General features: G+C 43.1%; 1 protein-coding gene across 1 annotated transcript in view; it reads right to left on the bottom strand.

Moving 5' to 3' along the window:
* Positions 1-24,646, bottom strand: part of PCSK5 (proprotein convertase subtilisin/kexin type 5) — a 288,359-nt gene that overhangs the window by 19,293 nt on the left and 244,420 nt on the right. The window contains exons 25-27 of the mRNA XM_040988775.1: positions 6,518-6,560; positions 2,665-2,801; positions 1,586-1,786 (exon numbers count right to left, since the gene is read on the bottom strand). Of these exons, the coding sequence (XP_040844709.1) occupies positions 1,586-1,786; positions 2,665-2,801; positions 6,518-6,560 (381 nt within the window). The remainder of the gene's footprint in view (positions 1-1,585; positions 1,787-2,664; positions 2,802-6,517; positions 6,561-24,646) is intronic.

Below are 24,646 nucleotides of genomic sequence, written 5' to 3'. Positions count from 1 at the left end.
CCGTTTCCCTGGGGAAACTAGGGCACTTGATCTAGGACCTTATCTAGCTTGCTGATTGCATTTCTCTCTCCCTGTGGTTCACAGAACATGAAAAACGAAACATGTAGCTATGCCACGAGACTGTGTTGCTTTTGTCCAGCCATAGAAGCGTCCTCATCTGCTTCCTGGACCTCTTGTGAGTATGATCCCCCATCCCTACCCCTAAACAGATGAATTCCTTCCTGTCTTCAAAAATACTACGTCGGGATGGTAGAACTCACAGAAGTTGATGGGATTGGTACTTGTACAAAGGGGGAGCAATCAGAACCCAATTTCTGCTGGCAAAACGCGGGTTGCAGTTGAAGAGACATGCAGTCGTTTGGGGAATCGCGTCTGCTTGCTCTGCCTCTTGGCTCTCCAGATCTCCCCATCATCTGGACACCAGATAAAACACAGATGTTCTGTGTGAGTCGTGCATCACCAGACCATTTTCCTTTTGGCTCGCAGTGCCTCCCAAGTGCTGGAGTGCCCGGCAGACTTATTTGCTGCGTTTTCATTTAGCTATAATTCACAGAAGATGTTTTGACTAGAATTAGATCATTTTCTTGCTGATTATGTACAGAAGGGAACCTGTTGTCCGTTGTAGCCTTTGAACCCTAGGTCTGCGAAGGTTTCTGAGCTGCTCTTTCTCCAAGTTGCCTGTGCAAAATTGACCCAATAGACCACATTCCTGAGCACACCTCCTCTTAAGCACGGCATGCAGGCTTCTTCTGCCTGGATTTGTCATTCTCATCAGCCTGTACAGACCTGTGTGGGTCTCTTCTCAGCAGCCATGGTTACTGCACTGAAAAGAAGCATCGAGGAAGTCCTTGCCTCAAAGTACGGTAGAGAACATCTCTTGCTTTGGGGATTACTGCTGACAGAATGCAAACAAGGAGGGATACTATCGTTGAACCATTTTGGACTGGAAGCAATCACTGGGAGTTGGTAAAAACTCGTGCACGGAAGCCCGTCAGTAGGGTTTCATTGTGGGAAGGGAGGAATCAGCATCGTAAGATCTTCATGGCCATTTCCAAGCTGTCACACTTAGCCACCCACCTTTTCCCTTGGGAAACCCCTTGCTTTCATCTCAGCTGCAAGGGAAACTCAGAGAAGGAAAGCTTGTATGATGACAAGTTCTAAAGATTCAGCCAGAAAGACCATCCATCTTAGCAACACTGCTGAGGTTTGAGTTCTTTTGTGTGGGATGGGGCAAGCCTAATCTTTGGGCAACACTTACCTCTTCCACAATAGAGACATGTGCATGTGATAGATGGTATATCAAAATTTTTGCGAAAACTGTGCATATTTCCCTCTTTGTCTCTCTTTACTTACTTCCTGGCCAAGTTGAACCAGGTAGAAACAAGAATCCCAGAGCTGTCACAAAGTGTCCTTGGACCTTCCTCTGCTGACCAAGCGTCAGGCACAACTCTACACACCGGAGATAACCCTGCACCAGTGACTCCTTGCTCAACTCTGATCTTCCATTCCAGGTTTCCTGTCTTGGAGAGGGAGGGAACAAGAGAAGCAGCCACATCCCTAGGACCTCTCTTTGGCAGTTACAAACCTGTCCAGAAGTTGCCTTCCACCTGATTCTGGGCGGGATGTACACAAGCGCCCTGCAGCAGCTGCAGCCCCTCTTGGCAGCTACTGCACTCGTTGTAGCTGAAGCCGGTGCAGGTTTTACAGGTTCGATGGCAGGGCTCACATTCTCCCATGTCTCGATCGCCGTAGAAGCCCAGAGCACATTCTCTCACGCAGCTGCCATCTATATGGGAACACAGAGAAGAAGCATATAGGCAGAGCTCTCCCTGCCTTAGCTCGATATTCTATGTAAGGCCAGGGTCAAGAGGTTGAAGGGAGCACCAGGAAAAAGTTTGCTTGTATTTGTAAGGAAACCAATATGGCTTTAAGTGTATTTCAGTTGAGGAATGTGTTTTAATCCAACATTTCAAATTCTTTCTATTGAAAATTTAAGTCACCCCCTCCCACCCCTGCATTGAATTTATATCTTTTATATACCTTGCATCCTGTACACTTTTCTCTCCTCAAGGCCTTGAAAAGCCACAAATACAGTGAGTCTCTGTGGAGAACCACTGAAAATCATCTTGGGTCATGTGCTTCACTCTAGTCAAGAACACTGAGCTATAAGTTCCTCAACTGGTGCATGCTTGCAATCTAATTCTTTTTCAATTGTTCACTTCCATCAAAGTCAACGAACTGACTGAAGTGTAAGGCCAGGCAGCCTATTCAACTCTCAAGGGCCCAAGAGTGTGTAGCACCTACTGAACTTTGAAACAATGGGGCGAGGCGACAAATATCCCAGGTGGCTTTAGTTGTAAACACTCACTTTCACGTCCTCCCTCCTTCACCCCTCCAACTTCCCCATGCAACTCATCCTTCTTCCCATTAGCTAGGGATTATTTGAGATTAATTAGTGCAGTATGAATCAGGTTTTATGAATGCATGCAGAAGTAAGTGGCCATGGCTAATGCTGGTTTATAACCTAGATTCACATCCCTCCTTGGAGGAAGGCTCCAGTGCCGGGAAGATGCGAAGTCAGTGAGGTGAGCACTCCCATTGCACTGGTAGGGGGTTCCTAGGCCTCCTGTCATCATGCGCCATGTCCTTTGCCCAAAAGCTCACCTGAGAGATAGAAGCCCTCCTCACACCAGTAACACGCATGCTGGTCGCAGCTGCCACAGTGAGCATCGCATGCCTTGCATTCTGATTCTTCTGTGTAAGTCTTCTCAGGACAGGCTTTATGGCAATGGTGTTCAAACCTAGGGGGAACACACAAATTCTCCTGTGGCCTGCACATATGAAATTAATCTCATCTGTGCTTATCTAGTATTTTAAAACTTTTAATTTATTTTCGTTCATTTAAAATAGAGAGGCAGAGAGAGAGACACAAAGACAGAGAGAGACAGAGAGATTGATCTTCCATCCACTGTTTATTCTTTCCATGCGTGTAACTGCCTACATCGGGCTAGATGGAAGCTAGACACCAGGAACTTCAAGAAAGCCACATGGGTGGCAGAGTCTGAGTCCTTGAGTCCTCCCCCGCCACCTGCCAGGATGCTCATTAACAAGATGCTAGAACTGGAAACAGACCCAGGAGATGAAGGCATTCCAAGCGGCATCCGAACCACTGTGCCACAGACCTGCTTCTTACTTCAGCTTTTACATTAGAGAGACAGAAAGCGCTCTTCCTCTTTGGTTTACTCCCCAAATTCTGTGCTACAATCCAAAGCGTGAACCAGGAGCCCAGTCCAGCTCTCCCTGGATTCCAGTTGCTTGAACTCCTCTCTGCTGCTTCCCGGCGACTGTATTTGCAGGAAGCTGAAGATGGTGGTGAAACCCAGACTCCCTAATACGACATGTTGGCACCTTGCCTGGGCCCACATGTAGGTTATTTCTTTATCTATGAATCAAGAATAGGTCTTTGCATTTCAAGAAAGGAAATTTGCTTTTCGTCAGTTGGTATCTTCAAACTAGGTCACTAACCCCTTTTTTCAGGACTTCTGAGGTTTTACTTATCAGAAAAGTTGGGAGGGAACAGAGAGAGGGAATGGGGCCCTAAGATTATTTTTATACTACTGAGTGTCAAGTATGGGTTCACTTGAATTTTTTCAAATCACATATGGCAGATGTTATCTTAATATCTAGATAAGAGGACTGAAGTTGAAAGTTAAGTGATCGCAATCCCACAACTGGTTAAAGATGGGGCTGGGATTGTTACCACATCTGTGTGAACAGCTTGTCTGATTTGTTGCACAGCAGCTGGCACTGACAAAGCTTGAAGCAGCTCAGTGTTGAGTTCAAGAGGCTTGCCAAGATGTCTAACTAGATGATTAACAATAAAAAGAAAATGTCTAAGCTTTAATGAGATAGCTGTTACATATATAAATATTACTGTTATTCTGCAGTAAAATTTTGTAGCTTAGACACCACTGAAGTGGGCATTCAGTGGGGGGGGAGGGGGAGTGGGATAAAGGTGACCCTTGATCTTTGGTGAATTTCAAGGTGCCAGCAAGCTATCAGTGTACATATCTGCATTTCCTTCTTAACATCTCTACTGTCCATCACTTCATAGTCAAAGTTACTAAATATTCTGAATATTTGGAAGTGCATGTTTTCGTTTTCAAAAAAGTTTTTTTTCTGTTAAACTTTTAAAAGTTTAATGTTTGTGTTCATCCACGTAGGAGTCATAGCAACAGAGAAAGAGAGAAAGAGCGAGGGAGAGAGATCTTCCAATTGATGGTTCACTGTCCAAATATCTGAAACAGCCAGATTTGGGCCAGGCTGAAGCCAGGAACCCAGAACTCCTTCCAGGTTTTGCACACGGGTAGCAGGGACTCAGGCACTTGAGCCCTCACGTTCCAGGATGCATCCGCAGAAATGTGGAATGGAAGTGAGCTAGCCACAACTCAAAATGGCACATGCGTCCCAAGTGATGCCTAACAGCAACACTAGCTTTCTCATACACATTTTTTTAAAGATTTTATTATTTATATTTTTTGGAAAGTCAAATATACAGAGAGGAGGAAAGACAGAGAAGAAGATCTTCAGTTCATTGATTCACTCCCCAGGAGGCTGCAATGGCTGGAGTTGAGTCAATCCAAAGCCAGGAGCCTGGAGCTTGTTCTGGGTCTCCCACATGGGTGCAGGGTTCTAAGGCTTTGGGCTGTCCTTGACTGCTTTCCCAGGCCACAAGCAGGGAGCTGGATGGGAAGCGGGGCCACTGTATTAGAACCAGTGCCCATATGGGATCCTGGCACTTTCAAGGTGAGGACTTTATCTGCTAGGCTACGACGCTGGACCCTCCTCATTCATATTTCTCAGTCTTTTTGTACTGGGGCAGGGACTTTCAGCATATTTGTTTCTCAGAGGGTTTTAGGAGACAGATTCATTAGTGAGTTGAGGTGAGCTAGGGAGATTGATGGAGCTGGTTCTAAGTTGGCCAAGAGATGACCCAGGTGGCCGAGGAAGTCAGTGCAGGTGAGGGAATGGGTCCAAATCTCCCAGTGAAGAAGGAAGCATGGCTAGATTGAAGCCCGAGGCAGGTGGAGTCGTCAGAGGGACAAAGTGGAGGACTCCACATTTACTTCCACATGATGATGATTCGCTTATGGGAGGCTCCTCTTCACTCCTTGAGCAATACTCTGTACGTCTCCCCTTGGGACCTTCCTAAGGAATGCTTGCATTTCTGACATTCATTTATTTATGGGAACTGTATGGGAGCAGCCATGTGCTAAGTAAATGGCAACTGTAGACATGCTGACAGGCTGCTTTTCACTCATTCTGTGTCATCTGGACAGCCTTATAATAATCTAAGCTGGGAGCCTCTCTCCCCTGCTAAGTTTCAATCAGTGGGTCATAAGTGCAACGATGCAAAGATGGGGCCAGTATGGACAAGAATGGACCATTTTGAAAAAGTTGTCTTCAAACTACACAACCAAACACTAACAAGTTTGAATCTGGCTCAGTTTTGTGGCCTTTCCATTCCCTTCCCTTCACCCCATCCTTTCTTCTAGATTTTGTTTTCTTCCCCTACAACGTTGGCATTTAACAGAGGGCAAGGGCATGTGGTGACAGGGGGAAACGGCCTCTCAAAGTAGACGTGATCCAGGTCCAGTCTTGCCATCATCTTGCAGGAGAGAACCTTGTGCCTCTTGGAGTTTTCTTTCATCTGTTCTGGAAATTACAGTTGATCTAGAGTCCCTGACCATCTTAATGGAAAGAGGTAGAGGATAAATCGACATGAACATCTATAAGAGGAGGCTTACACACTTCACAAGAATTGCCTATCATGAGAGAATGATGCATGGATTTTAGCTTGTTTTGCACCAGAACAAGCATCTTTTGATTCCATTTTCTACAGACCCTCTTGTGCCAAAGAGCTTCTCAGTGTGGACGAAGAGTGTAAGGAATTATGCAGCATTTACTGGAAACTTCCTTTCCACCTCCTTTCCTTCCTCCTTACATAAGCAACAATGTATGCTGGAGACCACTGCAGGAAGCCAGGGAGTGTTGAAACATGCCATTATTGATGTTGTAGAATGTTACAAGCCAACATTAGGGGTGGTGATGTCTGTAGTCCAGTCAACCTTGTGGCCTGTGTCTCTCATTACCCAGAGTGTAGCACCTGGCTTTACTCTTGTTCATGCAGCCATTGAAAGCAGCTTACTTGTAGTCATGTGTGTTAGTAAGGCCTGTTCATAAATAACAGGGTCCGTATTTTGGTAACCCATGATAGAATTTCTAGGCATAATGTTAGACTGGATGACTTCCAGGGTCAAGAAAGAGAAGATCTTTCAAGGCAAAGAAATAGCTCAGTTCTTATTGTTAAGTCCAATAGCTGTTCATTAATAGCCTACAGGATAGAGTCATTTCAGGCTGTGGGGCCTCTTTGCTCTAATCACTGGATTTAGCATTAAATTAGTAATGCTTAAATGGCAGAAACATTAGTACCACAAAAACCAAGGACCAGACTTACATGTAATAACCGGGAGCACAGGATACACAGGTTCCTGGATCATCTGGAAGAAAATGACGAGACAGAATCATCATTAGGATGATTGGTCACCCAGAAAAAGGGACTTTGGAAAAGTCATAGCTTGACAAGAATGATCACCTGGGACAGTTTCAAGAAAGGCGTGCTCCAAAAATCTAATTTGAACAGACTGCACCGATTTTAATCGGTAACAAAACATACACGGTGACTTCTCAGGGGTAGTAAATTAAGAGTTCTCATAAACACTTGGCTCCAGTCTTCAAAGATAAGCCCAGCTACCGGGTTTCCAGATTACAGGTCAACAAGCACCCACCTTTGGTGCCTCCTGTTCTCTCCCAAGGCGATATCATCAAGCGTTCTGGAAAGAGCTATAAGCGCCTGAGCCTAACAGTAGGTTTTCCATGCAAATGGGAAGGGGTGCCTTCTGGGAGGCTCCTTTGAAAACTGGACAATTCTTTTTCCTAGTACAAATTTCTCCTTCATGCTGTGTGCCTTGCAGTCCTCTTGAAGAAACGGTGCCGTTCTCATTTAGTGTAATGATTCCCAGTGTGTGTTGGCTCGGAGAAGGGTTTGTTCCTCCAACTTTCAGGGGACTTAAGGAGAAAGAGTCTTCATCTTGGCTGATTTCCTCCCTCCTAACGGTCCCTGACAGAGGCAGCCCTCAGATCCGACAATTAGCAGAGCCCTCTGACTTTCTCCAGCCTGCGCTTCTTGCAAGAAATGGTTATCTCTCCAGCAGAATCTGCCAATGACCTCACCTGCAGCCCAGACCTCCTCTCTTCATTTTATTAGCAGGTGTAAAACAAGCTTCTCTTTAAAACATTTGTCCTGGTGCATGAGCTTTTATATCACTTTTAACACTATTAAATGAACTAAAATTATATCCTTTGAATTTTTTGTGTAGTGTTCATTTCTAACCATAGTAGAATTGTACCTTGATTTTTTTTTTTCCAGTGGCTGCCTCCTGGGGTGCAGGTTTAGACAGCCAAAGCCAGCTTTCAATCACTCTTTCATCTAGGAGCCTACTAGGAGTGTTGCAAGGTCATACTATTGTGGGTTAGACACTGCACAACTTATACAGGATCCAAAAATAACAGAGGGAAAATTTATACAAGAGGTTTTGCGAATTAAACAGGGATCCTCAGCATGTATTAGAAATACCCTGATGATGTGGAAAGGATAACTATATTCAGTGGAAACGGCGCTGGCTACCTATTTCTAGTTTGAAGTTTAAACTGAAGCTCAACTATCTTTTGAAGCAGCATGATCAACAGTCCCTTCTGGTTCCAGCACAACCAACATACCACATTGCCATGTTCACCTGTGCAAGGGGACACATGTAGAAACACAATTATCTTACTAGCTAATCCCAGAATTCCTTTTAAGGAGAGAACTGTTCATATTTTTTAGGAAACATCATGTTAAGTTCCTTGGGGGTAGATGTTTAATTGGGAGAATTGAATGAGAGTCAGGGTGCCTAAGAAGGTTGAAAGGCCCTTCAGGAGGAGGCCGTGACTTGTCCATGGGAGGGAACTCATTTTTAATGTCCCAGTCAAAATGGCTTAGAGTAAGATGTCTAAATTGGAAAGAACCCCAAACCAAAGCTAGACATACTCAAGAGGAGGGAACACTCCCTGTTGTTCTCAGAAGTCTTGGGGAGGGCTTTCTGCTCCCCCATCCATGGATCTAAGACCTGAACTCATTTTTAAGGGGGTGCAGAGACTCCAGTGAACCTAAGGGTTTCACAGAGCCTATGCATATTCTATTATAAATCTATTCTTGTCTGTTCTTGCATCTATAGTCTTTTCATTTTTTCTCCTAAGTAACTTTCCACTCTTTAACTTGCATTTGGGCGGCTCCTCTGCCTGTCTCTGGTGAGCATATTTGAGTCTGACAGTTTTGCTAATTTGGCAAGGGCTAGGGAAATTCTACTGCTGCTCTCTAATGTTCTGGTCATCCCTCCCATCTAGGAACTTAATGAGCTTGCTCTCTGCTCCTCTTAGCAGGTCACTGACAAAAATGTTAAACAGAACCAAAACCTCAGAAATGTGCATGCCAATGAAATCTTGAGTTCACGGACTTTTCCAGCCCAAGTTGCACAGTGATTTTTATTACCTTTACAACAGTTTGCATAAATGAGTAATGCATAGGACAGGAACTGTTCCTTATCACAGTTGATGAATGCCTATTAGTTTTTCTCATTATTACCAAATGTTCTGAAGAATGAGAATTCTTTAAAAATGTTTTTTCCACCCCAGAAGATCCACACATCAGTCATACGCTAAATGGATTTAGCTTGACCACTGAGAGGCAGCTGTTGTGGGATTAAGGAAGAAGTTAACAATCCCAAACACAGACGTTGACTCAAAGTCAACTTGGCACTGGGATGGCAGGGAGGGGGCGGCCTAGGGAGAAGGTTGAATTTTCCTGGCTTCTGGTGTCTGTACATGTGTAGGTGAGATTGAAGGGGGAAATCTAAGCAAGCTGGAGTTGTTAACTGTCTTGGAAGGTGTTCTCCAACTAGGATGTTTAAACAGCTCTGGTGACTTGATCATGTCAGAGGAGAGCAAGCCTGTTTTCTACAGAGATGGGGCACTTCTGGTTGGAATTTGGACAGAACCTCACACGTTTGGAGAAAGCCCCTCCGAGACAGTTGTTGACATTTCGCTGCTCATATCCTTGCTGAAGAGAACGTGTGAGCAGATCGCTTGTCAGGGTGAGGATGCGCTCTTCCGTTCTTGAGCAAACTCATGTCATTGACTCATTTTTGCGGGGTGGAGTGGGCAAGACTACAAAGGGAACCCTATGGAGAGTCTTGCCTGGTCCTCAACTCATAGTTCCCAGGCAGACAGTGACGACCGCAGGACTACCTTCTCTGGCCAACTGAGAGTCCCTGCTATTTATTTTGTTTTCCTTATGACCCTTCTGACTTATGACCCTTAAGACTTATGACTCTTTTCATTGAGCCTAGAGGAATTAGGGCCAGGGTAGGAAGAATGTACATCTTACCTATAAAAGCGATTGGAAAGGGGGATATTTTCAACTTGAGATGTAACTAAATATTTCTAAACATTCAGGAAGGAATATTTTTGTTGCTTCCAGAAACGTTGGGTCCCCTAATTCAGCATTCACACCAGCTAAGATGCCTCTAATTTGTTTTTGTTTTTTACTCTCTAATTTATTTAGCTTCTTGCATGTTTATTTTTCACGGAGGTGAATCAGAAAAAAACACATGAAAATCTTAAGCATAATGTTTCACCATAGAATATCTATTTATACGTGCTAAAATTAGCTAGAAACTAGATATTGAATTTTTGGATAATCGAGTGCAAAACGATGTGGGAAATTTGACTCTAGGGTGCTCATACCTGACTTCTGCTATTGCCTTCAAGCTTCTAGTAAGTAACACCCTTAACCCCACCATGCTGATTCACCCTGAAATGGCTGTCATATATCTGCAACATGGTATGACTTTATCAAAAATAGAAGGAAAATGTGAACCGTCATCTCTGATCTTGTAGATGTTTCTATGTTTTCTTAACAAATGTGCGTTACAAAAATAATTAGAAAAAATGTTACCGAACAAATAACTGAAGTGCCCAGGCTCTGGGTTGCATGCATGCCAGGGACCCCATATTGTGCTGATCTCTGTGAGAGCTTGCCACTTGGTTACCTTCTTGACATTCCCAATCTCCCCACCTCCCACACCCACACATTTCTATTTTCTCATCTTTCCATTTGTCTCTCAGCTCTTTCTAATTTAAGTTCCCCAGGACAAGACTGACGCTATTCTATGGGGTGTGGTTAAAATGGGGGAAATGTTTGTGCAATTTCTTTGGAAAACACTCTCTTTCAAAATTAATTGTTTGCTGATTGGATTCTGCAACAGAGGTAGATGATGAAGAAATGGCATTATTCTTGTCTCTGCGTCAGACTCTAACTAGACTGAGTGGGGACAAGAGTTCTGTAATAAGCCTATTAGGTGCACTTGCAGCCTTGTTGGAGCATCAGCAGGCGTCCACCCCTGGTGTGGTATTCCACTGCTCCCTTTGAGGGGGTCAGACTACATAGTAAGCAGTCCATATCTGAATTGTCTAGAGAGATAATGAAGCAATTTTTAATTACTGATATTCTTCCAGAGTAAATATGTGCTCAGTTATTGATGATGCCATACAAATTTGGGGGAAAGTCGCTGACATTCTTCGGTCCTCCTGAGTATAATGAACTGGATAAGAATTTTTATGCCCAGGGAGTACAACAAATTATAAACCCCAAATTGCACTAAAAAGTACATAATTCGAAGAAGTCTTGCACTTAAAACTGCTTCAAATAGTTAACATTCAAATACAAAATGGATCCCCTGAGAGCTTTGCCAAAGTAGAAGATTTTCCTGGAAGGTTCAAGGGTGCTGGGATACAAAGTGTTTGGTCGGGAGACTGTTGATGATTTTCAATCATGTTGTCCTCATTGATGGCCAAAGACAATGAATAAATATTTGAATTGGCTGTGATGCAAATAGTGCAGCTGACGACAGGGCACAGCCCCTGGAGGGACACAGTAGTAGAACAGACCTGAATAAATAATCAAAATCATTGTCTGCAAATGTTGGCTCAGAGAAGGTTCAGTCCTCCATTGGACTTTGGCCCGTACCAAGTCCTGTGATTGCAACAATGAAATGTTGTACTAGGCAAGCTGTTTGTGGAATTCCATGCTTCTCAGAGCCAACCAGCAGGTGGGAATGTTGAGTGAGTGGACGCAGCTGATTGCCGTAAAGACCACGCAAAACCAGTAACATTCACCCACATAGGCACGTATTCTAAAACTTACATTTTAAAGAGAGGATACCATAAAAAAAAGAAACATTGGAGAATTTCTCAAGTGCAGAAGAAATAACTTGTTCTTTAACAAATGCATGGAAGAGACATGCATGCTCCACGAAGATAAGTGGTTTTATTTTGGTTTTGGTTTCCTATATCTCCAGCACTAACAACACCGCTTATATGTAGCAGAGATTCTCAAAAATCTGCTCACATGAAGAAGAAAACCGTATAAATCAGTGTTTAAATTCAGTTAGAGGGACTGCGCCTGGAGCAGGACAGGGCACGCGTGTCATGCTTGAGTGCAGGTTTTATGCAGGGCCATGCAGAATCATTTTTAGAGTTATGGGCAGCAGCGGCCATCAGGTTTAATTTTAGCAGGAATTCCAGCATTCTGGCATATGAAATGGATTTTTGAGAGTGGGAGAGTCAAGAAGCCAGTAATAGGAAGACCTGTATAAACCCACTGCAGTAACAAAAGGAGCTACCCCCATGGCCAGAACGAAAGTGCAGAGACTGAGGCACAAACAAAACACAAACACAAACATACCAGGAGGAGAAATGACTTGGGAACTACTCTAGGTTGAATTGTGTTTCACCAAATGATGTACACCTCGAATGTTTCTACCTGATACCTATGAATGTAACCCTTTGGAAATAGTCTATGGAAACATCTTCAAGTTAAGAAGAGGCCATACTGGATGAGGGCGAGCCGTAAACTAAATATGATGGTTCATTTCCATACACAAATGAAGACACAGATCCAGAGTTCCAGAAGGAAGACAGCCATGAAATCATGAAAACAAAGTGCAGGGATGGAGGGGGAAGCCAGGGAGTACCAGGGATTGCCAGCAACCGTGTGTAGCTACAATGAAGCAAGGAGGGATCTTCTCTCAGAAAACCTACCAAAGGGAACCAACTCCCCTAAGGTTCATTTGGTTCTGGATTGAATAGAAAAGTTTGATCATTTCCTTTTCATTTGTACCAAAGCCCAGAGGCAGAGAAAGTAATAAACGATTTCTTAGAGTTTGACTTGAGCTGTCTTTGAAGCCAGTAAGTCCGTAATGGGAGATGGAGATATGAGTATGAGATGATCACACATAGAACATATTCAATAGGTTTGTTGGGTTGAAAGAGAGCTAATGTCCTCATTTTAAGGATGCGTGAATTGGGCCCCAAGACAACTTGGTCTCTTTTTCAAGGCTGCACAGATGTGGGGACTTCTGATCTAGGAATTCTAAATTATTTCTCTGTTTTTTCTCTGCCCTGTCTCTGTTACACAGTAACAGAGCCTTGCTTCATACAAATATTCATCCCCTGCATTGCTCTTGCTTATTATGGTGCTCAGGAGCATTGGTTAGTTAAAATCCTAATCATATTTTTCAACTAAGGAATATCTGTTTAGGTTGCAGGCATTCAGATGCTGGGCCTGGTGCCAGTTGCTTTTGGCCAACTGTTTAGCCAAATCATTGAATCAAGAACCTTCCACCCTGCAAATAAGAGGTCCCCAGAATATTTAATCATTGCCGTTTTCATTTCAAGACCTTGAATCTCTAGTCTATTCAGGATACTATGCCAAGGCTGAACTGCCTGGAGCAAAACAGAACAATGCTTTGGATTCTGAAATAACTGACCAGTCTGCAGGAGCAGACAGAAGAAGTGGGAGGAACTGGCTGTGCAGTTCCACTAAAACCGTATTTTTTTATTGCCCCTCATTCAGAAAGATGAGGGAAGGTAAAAGCAAGCACAGCCCCTTCATTTCCTGACCCTTTAAGAGTCTTTCAGATTCTTAGCACCCAGGGAACATCTCCGCCTAAGTGTACTGTTGGAATAAAGGAAGACAGCATGCGTTTCTCTCCCCTCCTGCTTATCCAGAAACAAAACAGCTGAAAACCAAGATTTAGTTCCTAACAGACATACTTTCTGATCTCTACAAACCAGAAGTTTGTGCAAACAAACTAGGGTTATGTAAACAAATCCTGATGTCTGGGAGAAACAAAAAAAACAAAAAAAGTAAGAACCATTGTGTGTGATTTGCTCTTGGAAAAAAAGAGAGAGAGAATTGTTCATATTTTGAAAAAGATATTTTGAAAAAAATCTGCCTAGTCATCATCAGGCATATTTTAAAGCAGTGATGTTTTCTTGTGTGTATCTTCAGGTCACTATAGCAACTGGATCACTTTCTACTCATTAATCAGGAAGTACCAGCCAGGGACACAATCCTTTCCTCCTAGATCTGTAGTCTGTGCCAATTGCTCTATCTTCTTAAAACTCCACATATTTTGGAAATAGTTCCCTTCTTAAATGTTTCTTTTGATCCGAGAGGCTTTCTGTATTCAGTGTATGACTTATTGCTATATATTTTCTTTGTGTTACGTGATAGCTTCTGCGGGATACAAGATTCATTTGGATTCCTCTTTTTCTCTGTGTTTTGCGCTTTTTATTTCTAACAGCAATGGGAGGTACTGCTGAGTCTCCAGGGTTCTGTGGTAAACGATACTGAAAGCTTTTCACTTGTTCTTGTGTACACCACTGATCGAAAGTGCCAGGTAGTTAAAGGAGAATCAAACGATACTCCTCTCAGTGCTCATCAGTAACATTTGGACCCGCTGAAACTGTAATGATTGATTAGGGCAATTCTTTGATCAGTTAACGTTTTCCACAGTGACTGGGGACACACACCCCTTCTAAATATGTGGCTTCTATGGCAATTGCTGCATGGCATACACATGCCGTCTACCTCACAGAAGTGTTTTGTTGGCCAACACAGAGTTTTGATCCATCATGGTTAAAGAAAGCGAAGAGTTGCATCCAAGTCTGGATTGCCTCACGTTTGGCATGCAGCAACAGGTTGGATTTGAGCCAGGGATGACTCTTCAAGATGAAGTTGCCTCTTCCCCACCTGGCCCACTTGACTGTGATATTAGCCTGGTACTCTACCTTGTAGATAGGTGAGTTAATTTTATTCTCTATTTTAAAAATTGAGTTATTTACTTGAAGGGAATAGTGAAAGGAAGAGAGAGAGGCTGAACTTTCATCTGCTGGTTTACTCCCCAAATAAGTGCAGCTGTTGTGGCTGGTCCAGGTTGAAGCTGGGAACCTAGAATTTTATTCACATCTTCCACATGAGTGACAGGGACCCAGCTACTTAGGCCATCCTCTGATGCCTTCCCAGGCACATTAACAGATAACTGAATCAGAAGTGTAGCAGCCAGGACGAGAATCCATGTTTTGAAATGGAATGCTGCCACTGTAGCTGGCTTGCCACATCACCATGCAGGCCAAGATATGTGCATTTAGGAACCTGTGGTCTAGATTAATTTCCCCTCCGCCCCAAGGTTTACAGATAAAGGTCTGAGACTGAGACATTTTCAGAGATTTGGCCAGATTGGTAACTAGAGAACCACATCTGTTATAACCTATTTCTAGATACACAGTTCTCTAGTCCTCTGAATATCAAAACCATGTCTATCAATGTTGTTGCTATAGAACAAAGTGCACGCGAGGTACCCAGGAAATGGGCTCTGAGCTGACGATGGCGAAGGACTGTAGCAATCCTATCACATGATCACCAGAAAGCAACGCATTAGTTCTTTACCACTGGGAGCTCTGCACAATGGTGGGAGTGACCGAGAACAAGAAGGGAAAACTCACAAAATTCTGAAGTCGGGATTGCTGGGTCTCCTAGAAAGATGAACACTTAAAAATTTGAGGGCTAGAAGTCGAATGGGGCCGTGGTATGGCCTCTGTATTATAAAATAAAGCCCTAGAGATCCTCATTTCTTGAATAAAGTGAAGACTATATAGTAACACATTCCCAAGTGACAAGCATCTGTGTCTGTGGGAGGAGGCAAGAGAAAGGAAGAGATCCCCTTTGTATATTCTCCAACAGGGTACCTCTTTTTTCAAATCTTATAGGCTGATCTGGTTTGTTTAAAGAAGGTATAAACTGGGAATGTTTTTCCTGTTATTTGCTCCTGCCACAATTAAAGTCACATATCTTTGTCTGCAGCACATGTTGCTATACCTTTGTCTGGGTTTTCTGTGTTTGCACAATGCATAACTGCACGAAAGAGGCAGCATTCTTTAGTTTCTGAGAGCCGTTCTTCTTTCATTCGTTCCCCAAAAGGACAAAAATTCATAAATAAACCCTGTTTGTTTAGAAGCTACAGTTTATAGAAAACTTGGCCATACATGAGAACTCAGACTGTGGTAATACTTAATCTCAATGATTCACTGGGAAACAAAACCGTTACAATCATACAGATAAAAGCTTAGCACCTGCCGGTGAAGCAGACCATGTCATGCGGGGCTGGGAGATGCTCTTGTTAGTGCCCACAATGCCTTTACACTGATGCCAAATGCCCACTCTCTGCTCTCCCTAATGAGCCTCCTGTGAACACCCGATGTTCCAGTGCCACTTAGGTCTGCGAACAAGAGGGACTTCACAGTGTGATGACCTCAGCACAATAAAGGAGAAAGTAGACTAGCTACTATATGCCAAATTTGGGGAGGGGCCCACCATGAAATACCTTAAATTGGCTCTTATCTAGTCTGTAATTCTTTCCAATAATTGCTGGCTATCTCTCCTCTTCAAGTTTCATGGGCCTGATTGTTGGTGGTGGTGGTGGGGGGGGAAACTCTTCTATTTTCCTTTTCTATGGCAGGGGAACACCTGGGTCCATTTGCAGGGATCGGTTTGAATGAGAGCTCCATTTTATAAGGCTGGTCATTTGCAGTCTGCTAAGATGCCTCTTTTAGACACTAAGAAGATTTTTTTTTTCCTGCAAAGCCATTGTTCTTCTGGGCAGTTCACAGCTCTCCAGGGGCCTTCATTCATTTTGGAAGGTGATTTTCAAGACATGGGGGTAATCGGGTAATCGTAGTAATTCCGCATGTTTCCTTATTAGCACCTCTGAATAGGGGAAGGTGTACTGAAGCTGTGCTGCCTCTTTTTTCTGGGTTTAGAGCTTTTGTGCTCTGGATGGGCTGTGTTGTTAGCACAAAAGGATTCAATGAAAGAGCATCCACCAATTTTTCTAATGGTCACAAATTACACTGATGAGGATGTTCAGTGGTTCTTTCTTTGCTTTCAAAGAAACTGCCCATCTGGTAGTAAAGCTGTTGTTACCTTCATTGCTGGTTCTTGGGACACTATGGAATGACAGGTGCACATGCGGCTGCCTAAGTGCCCACATTCATTCTTAGCGATGAGGTGATTTTCCAAAGGCTGGATACATTGTAGAATTCTTCAGTGCTTCCTGAGACATTTAGCACTGATAGAAGGGAAAATGAGCTTGACCACAGAAGTTGTATGTATTTTGGCATGTAAATAGAGGGCAGCAGCATTTGCTTTCTGTAAGAACGTCACAGTGAGCACCGCTGTTCTTCATAACACTATGAAAGATAAAGGAGCTTATCTGTGATAGGGATTACCAGGCACTCATTTAGAAACATCGGAGTCTCCTGTGATTCACTCAGATCACCATAATCCCATAGTTCCATTACTGACAATTACATCTGCAAATAGTAAGTGCATAGAATTATTATTATTTCTTTTTATATTAGGTTCATTACTTCGTTCATCTGACACTTTTGCTAACCGTTGTGTTACCTTTTTGTAGAAATCTATTTAGACAACTAGGTAAATATTTCCATGCCTCACAGTCTGGACCTCTAGCGTCTAAAACCGGTGGGTCACTCAAACATTGTACTTCACTTTAACCAGGGCTTAGGTTCAATGAGCCTAAAGGGAAGTTTGGAAACATCTTGGTCTGTGTCGGCTTCAGCCTGACCCAGCTTCAGCTGATGGGACTATTTAGAGAGTGAACTAGTGGATGAAAGATCTCTTCCCACCCTTTCTCTGCCACTCTCTTAATCAATCAATCAGTAAAAAGAGATAAAAGCAAAGCTGTTCTGGATCAACCAGAAGGAGTTGATGATCAGGAAGGGAGGGGCTTCATAAAAAAGAGTGGGTAGGATGTCAATTTAGCCGTCTTCATGACTTTCAGATGAAGGCGTGAGGTTCAGGGACCTGTTTGGAGCAAGTCCTCAGAGGTGAGCTCTAGGATTGGAGTCTGACTCTTCCACTCTCCACAGGACTGCTTCGAACCATTGGTGCACTTGTTGGGACTAAAATATCATGAAACTACATGTGATATCCTAGAATGAAGGCATGCCAATTGATATGGTATACGTGTGTGTGTGTGTGTGTGTGTTGTGAGAGGGAGAGCAAATTGCATGTTGAGTGGAGCTTCTCAGGGGATGACACTGAAATTGAGATGTGAAGATAGAAAGGCGGCAACTACATTCATAATCTACCTGGAATTCCTGGAAGAGAATTCCATGGAAAAGGATGCTCTCAATGAAAGATACTACATTTTGGAAAATTGTTTGAGAGGAACAAGAATGAAAAGCAGACAGGGAATGCTGCCTGGTTTTTTTTCCCCAAATTCCTACAATGGAGGTGCTGGTGGGCCAAGGCAAAAAGCAAGAGGAGGGAACTCAGTCTAGGACTTTCATTGTGGGTGGCTGCCACTGCCCCTCTAGGATTTGTACTGGTAAGAGCCTGGAATTGAAATCTGGCTGGGATGTGGGCATCTCAACTGTTGTCTGAATCTTCACCACTAAGTTAAATTCCAGCTTGCACAAGGTTCCTTTGATTAAAATATACATTTATTTATTATCAAGCATTCTCTACTTACTAATTCCAACTTGAACCACGTGCAGAATTCTCAAGAAGACGAAGATTGTCTTATTGACAAAGCAAAAGCCTCATGCCCGACAGATAAGGTGTGTGTTGATGAGGCACGGCTCTGGTGTTTTTCCTCAATAATTTGCTGGGTTCTCAAGTGGCCCATGCCACAGCTGGACAGTGACTGTGGCTTACTGTTTTAGCCCTGCATACCATGCTTAAGTTAGGCTTTTACTGACTTCATGGTTGTGATATGCATTTCAACATGCAAAGGAGATAATTATTGTATGTAGTGATGAGAAATGGTTGACATATTTTATCTTTAAACTCTCAGTAGGTCAAGCTTCCCATTTGTGAAACTTCACAATTGCTCCTTGGCTAAGCACATAAAATGAATTTACTTCTGAACTGAGACCTTGTATGCCAAGTTTTTACAACCTTAAATATAGTATTTTATCACACCATAAATGATTCTTCACTCACCTCTCACAAACCTTTTAGTGCTAAAGGCAAGAGTCCTCCCTAATTCACTTGTTTCAATTTGTACAAGATTTCTAAGTTAAAGCTAGGTCATTTGGATAATATTTCAAACATACAGATTGCATTTCTTATAAATATAATAAATCTGCAATTTTAGAATTGGCTGGGACAGCTCACTTGATTGAATTAGGCTATCCAGTATGCACCCCTTCAAAACAACTTCCTTCCTCTCTCAAGGTCCGTTTGAAACCTGACCTGAAAGCTTGATATTGGCACCAAAATACCAGGATCATGGCCATCTGAAGTCTCCATTTTTAGGGTAATTTATTTTTCTGGTGGAACATCCAGATTTTTAGCAAATATTTGAGGGCACCAAATTCCATTATGGTGTTCAATCAAGCTGTCAGCTCTTTTTGTTCCAAAGGAGAGGTTGGAGAGATTGAGAAATATTTCTACTCTCATTTAACACTTGCAGCTCCAGATTACATTGGCCCCACCTGAAGGTGATACCGCATGTGTCCTTGAACTTCCCCTGACTCTGATTATCTGGCCAGATGAGGACTGCCCGTGTTCTTGTGGGTTCCCCGTGCCTAGGAGCTTTGGAATAAAAAGATGGGAAGTAGATGTCCCTGGTTTACCTGCCCCTCTCATTAGTTACTTATTTACCAACTAGAGAAGGGTTTATATAGTGTAAAACTTATGAGAACACATTGTTTCTACAAAAAAACATCTGGGAAAAAAGTTCTATTGATGGCTATAGATGGTTCTAAGCATAGCTAGGAGGAAAAAAAAAAAGAAGAGTTGAATGAGCTAGGAATGTCATCTGTGAGAACATAATTAGTGTTTGCAGACATCGGCATGGGCACCTCTTGCCTTCCAATACTTCAACTTGGAGTACGTGATCAGTGGATGGTGAACAAAGCATGGTTCAGCCCAAACTTATCCCTGAGATCCAGTGCCTTCTCTAGCTTGCTGTGCTAAGAATCCTATTCTGCTTATGATGCCCTGGCTCACCCACTAAGACAAAGAAGAGCTTGAAGCGGTTTGGGAGTCTTACCGCTCAGGTTTTCCTGGTGGTGGTTGCCAGGGGGACTCCATGGAAAGGAGGAGTTTGGACTTTTATCAAATTGCCCTCCTGTTGACTTTTGGAAAGCTGAGAGTTCATGCTCTAGAAGTGCAGAGGTAATTTGCTGACTCTCATCGTTGGCCCAACCCTCAGTTGGATAGCAGCCTGGTGAGCAGCTGGGTACCAATGTGCAGCTGCTCTGGCTTCACCCACACTCAGCTTCCCTTTAGTCTGCTGTCTGCCCTGTGCTTTAAATCCAAATTTCCCCTCTCAATCAGTGAAGCTTGAAGCTCTTCTTACCATCTGGTCAAGGACCTTCAGATGTCAGTTTGACAGTGGCACTGGGAGATGGAGCCTTGGGGGTGAGTTGAGGACAGCCAAGAACAGGTTCAAAAGTCACAGAGCTACCAGGGACCTATGACAGGAGCCATGTTAAGTGTTTGTGACACTTGACGGATGTCTTGAGACAAAGCAATGGTTTGCTTTTGCTTTGTGCTATTCTTAAATTCTTGTTAATTTATTTTCATTCTACTTGAAAGGCAGAGATGCTCACACAGAGAGAAAGAGAGACAGAGAAGAGGGAAAGAGAAAGAGAGATCTTCCATCCACTGCTTTACCCAACCAGTTGCAACACTGGGTCCGAGCTGAAGCCAGAAGCCCAGAGCTCTCTCTGTGTCTTCCAAATGTGTAGCAGGTATCCAAGTATCTGAGCCATATTCTGCTACCTCTAGGTACATAGTAGCAAGAAACTGGATCAGAACAGAGATTACTAGGAGTTAAACCATGTACTCTGATTTGGCAAGCAGTGTCTTAATCAAACACTTGCTCCATTTCCTCCAACCTCCAGGCTTCTTGATGGTAGCACACAGGATCAGAAAATAAGAGGATAGAAATGGAGACAAAGCAAATGAAATTTTCTTTTCACATGAATTGCAGTGGCTGTTGGCTCCAGTCTCTTGATTACCTTTCTAGGTTTTATTAAAATCACCTGAATCCTGCTAGAGGTTAAAAGCAGGCAACTTATACAACTATGATTAAGAAACAATGTGTGTGGCTTGCCTGAGATTTTAATTGCAGTAAATACTGGTGGAGAGATACCAATTCCACACAGGATTGAATCACCCAAAATTCCAGTCACTTTTTGCTTTCAAGCTTGGTAGGCAGACATAAGCTGGGCTTTGGTTGCCTAAGAGTTTCAGAAAAATTGAAGACATTTCTCTAAAAGGAAGTCATTTGGCAGTGTTACCCAGCTTATTTTTCTTTGTCACACAAAGCAGACATTTCTGTTGGCTTGTAGACACACCTATGAAGGTGAAAGCCATTCTTCCAGCCAACTATTCCCTGACCCTCCTTATTGGCTATCTGCTGTCACAGATCCCACATAGCCCCCTGTGTCCTGGGCTCCAGCTAGCTCTGTACTTTAGTTGAACTGAGATGGTTTTGGAAGTACTTGGCTCAGTTCTCTTTCTGCAAGCATACGTGATCCAGCCAGACTTGGCTCACAGCTGAGCTTTGCAGGTCAGTTACACAACAAGTAGGAGAAACTTTGATTATACCCGGCTCTGGGGGGAAAATGGTGTAATGATACAAACAGCCAAAATGATGAGCTCATTGCTCTAGAATTGAACTTGGGCTATCTTGCCACTCTGTTCTTCTCCCCCATAACCATAAGAATGTGAACTTGAATGCGGGAAACAGAGCAAGGGAAATGTCAGGAGACAAAACTAAAGGGTGTAAGAATCTAACCAAGAATGAAACAAATAAAACAGGTCAACCTTTCCACGGCTTTCAATTATACTCATGTTCTCCAGGAAAATGATGTATGAATTGCAGTCTACGCTGGAGAAGAAAAAAAAAGCGCAAGTATTTGGATGGTCTGTGGGTTTGCAGCTAAACAGTCCTAACTTTGGATTTGGCTCTAAATCTTGCTAGCTATGTGACTCTGGGCAAATTTTATAGGCTGTCTGGGCATTGGTTTTTCTCATCTACAAAGATGAAGATAAACATTTTTGAACAGAGAGTGGAGAGACTAGAGAACCTCCTTTGTAAATTGTGTACTTAGCTAAGAATGAATAAGTTGTAATTATTACAATAGAATGTAATGGTTCCTGCTTCAGTTTCTTTATTTTTTTTAAAGATTTATTTTATTTTATTGGAAAGGCAGATATACAAAGAGGTGGAGAGACAGAGAGGAAAATCTGCCGTCCACCAGTTCACCCCTCAAGTGGCCGCGACGGCTGGAGCTGAGCCAATCTGAAGCCAGGAGCTTCTGGGTCTCCCACATGGGTGCAACTGCTTTCCCAGGCCATGAGCAGGGAGCTGGATAAGAAGCAGCACTGCCGGGATTAGAACCGCTGCCAACATGGGAATCCTGGTGTGTGCAAGGCGAGGACTTTAGCCGCTAGGCCATCACGCCAGGCTTGTTTCTTTCTTTAATAAAATATCTTCAATATGACATGAAAATCATCTGTTTACATATCAATGATAATCAACATTTTTCAACTTGGATTGTAGATTAGAACCAGCCAATAGGCTTTTAGAAAACAGTGATGTTCAATAAACTGCTAAATACTAAAAAGAAAATAGACATGAGATAGCTGAATGGTATCTTATAGCCAGTTTAAGATAGATAGAAGCCAGTTGTATACAAACTATAATTGAAACGTTAATGCAGTAGTCTCAGGATGCAGTTAAGAATTCACATTGTCTAACATATCAGTCATTCAATACAATGTTAACTAACCCCATAATGTTGGAAACTGTTGTTGATGTTATGTTATGGCACTTAATTGGTCGAAACGATAATCTGCTAGCTATGTCTCCAGACCAGAGATGGCCTCCCCAAGAAACTGTTGAATTCAGCTGGGCAATAAGATACCGGACTCTATGCATGGCACTTGCTTGCATTGAAAGAAACAAGACTAGATTTGAACTATAATACTGCAATAAGGTGGAGCAATCCACCATGGGGGGAGGGCACGGGGAGGGGAAGGGGGACATCAGAGCCTATGAAACGTTGTTATAAAATGAAATGCAATAAAAATATATGTAAATAAAAAAAAGAAAACAGTGATGTTGAGGCCTTCATTTCCAGTCATTAAATCAGAAACTTGGGGAGAGGGTGCCAGCCCTCCGACCCTTACCCCAGGAGAGCTGATCCTCAGGGTTCTCCACCTGGAAACATCATCCATGTATGGATGTGAAAACACACACGGTCTACATTGAGTGTTTGGTGGGGCAGAGCAGGATGCTAGATGGGACAGAGTGAGTCCACCGGTGGATCATCCCAATCTTATCTCAGGAATGTCTGGAATGCCCTACAGGAACTTCTCAGGCAGGGTCTCATGCTTCCACCACGAGTACACTGTGTTGCAGGTCACACACACACACACACACACACACACACACACACACACAGGAGCTTGCTACCTTCTCCCATCCCCTGCTCCTCAGATATATAAAAGCCCAGTACTATATAGCTTGGGCAGCCATTTCCCTCACACAGTCACCCCAGCACATGGAAGTGGTCCTGGGCTGCCTCCTGCCAGGGAGCAGTCTGTCAGAACTTCTCCTGCCCTTAATAAAATCCTTTGCTTGAATTAAAAGCCTCTCTCTTTATCATTCTTTCACTTGGAATCACTTCTAAACTTAACACTGTTCAGCAGCATGATTTGTGAATGATGATGCCCAATAAATATTAGGTGGCACAGTTCTATTATTTATGGAACAGATTGAACAAATTGGTGAGAAAAGTCCAAGCAAAAGCACGCCACAAATGCTTGCTAAAGGAGTTAGGGAAGAAAGCCAAGACGAGCAAGGGACCATGGCACTTCAGCATGTCTGCAAATTCCTTCCACAGTATGGTCTTTTCTTTTCTATCTTCTTAACTGCTACCTGAGAATGAAGCATCATTGCACAATGACGGGAGAGACAATCAGTTAATGTTTTCTCAAGGCCATCTGGAAGAGAACTCACTGTTCCTTTTCTTTGGCTGACTGTTGGCAATGCAATTATGCTCTAATTCTTTCTCTGAAGTTGGCCAGGTGTCCGGGTCTTTAAAGAAAACAGGTCTCCTGCATGTCGCTTCTTAATCCCATGCTGCAGAGGGTGGTTGATAACCAAGTAAGTCATGCACCAGGCTTGGCTCTCAGCGGATGATGTATTATGTCCCTGGAAAGAAATTTCTCCAGGAATGCTCAGGTTGGTTTTTACAATTAACAACTTCCTTCTAACTCAGATACTCTGGGCAAGTGTAAATCATATTCTCTGAGGCCTTTAGCATTTAAGTTGCCAAAATCATTTAACACTGTTCTTCTTCCCTTAAAATTCTGTGGAAAGAGTACAATGGGGGATCTGGGTAAAAATGAAATAGACAGTGTTAGATGACCAGAGAATTTGATTAGAAATTCCTGCATTATGCTTCATTAGAAAGCCAAAGGGAGAACCTCATGCCTTCTATGAATTATGGTCTCATTCTTTAGACAAAGATAGCACAGGGCCTGGCGCAGTAGCCTAATGGCTAAAGTCCTCATCTTGCATGCATCAGGATCCCATACGGGCACAAGTTGGTGTCCCGGCTGCTGTACTTTCCCAGGCTTGTGGCCTGGGAAGGCAGTCAAGGATGGCCCAAAGCCTTGGGACACTGAGCCTCCATGGGACACCCAGAAGAAGTTCCTGGCTCCTGGCTTCGGATCTGCTCAGCTCCGGCCGTTGTGGCCACTTGGGGAGTGAACCAGCAGATGGAAGATCTTTTTCTCTGTCTCTTCTCTAAATCTGACTTTCCAAGGAAAAAAAGTAAATAAATCTTTTTTAAAAGGAGCACAGCATCTGAGGTTTGAATTTAGCATGACGTCTCTTGCCAGTCACACCCTTTCCGTAAAGTCTACTGTCCTGGCCTAGCCCCGGATAGTGCAGAATTGGAAATCTCTCCTCTTCTCTGTCTCCGATTTTCTGCCCCTCAGAAAAATAAATGCAAATAAGTAGAAATTAAAAACATTTCCTTTTCCAGAGACTGAAAAAAAAAAAAAACCTGTAAAGATGAGCAAAACAGAAGA

This window comes from Ochotona curzoniae, unplaced genomic scaffold (assembly GCF_017591425.1).
Source record: "Ochotona curzoniae isolate NIBS_2020 unplaced genomic scaffold, NIBS_Ocur_1.0 contig_50, whole genome shotgun sequence".
In the NCBI taxonomy this organism is placed as follows: domain Eukaryota; kingdom Metazoa; phylum Chordata; class Mammalia; order Lagomorpha; family Ochotonidae; genus Ochotona; species Ochotona curzoniae.
The sequence above is the reverse complement of the archived record's forward strand: the minus strand, read 5'-3'. Positions and strand labels throughout refer to the sequence as shown.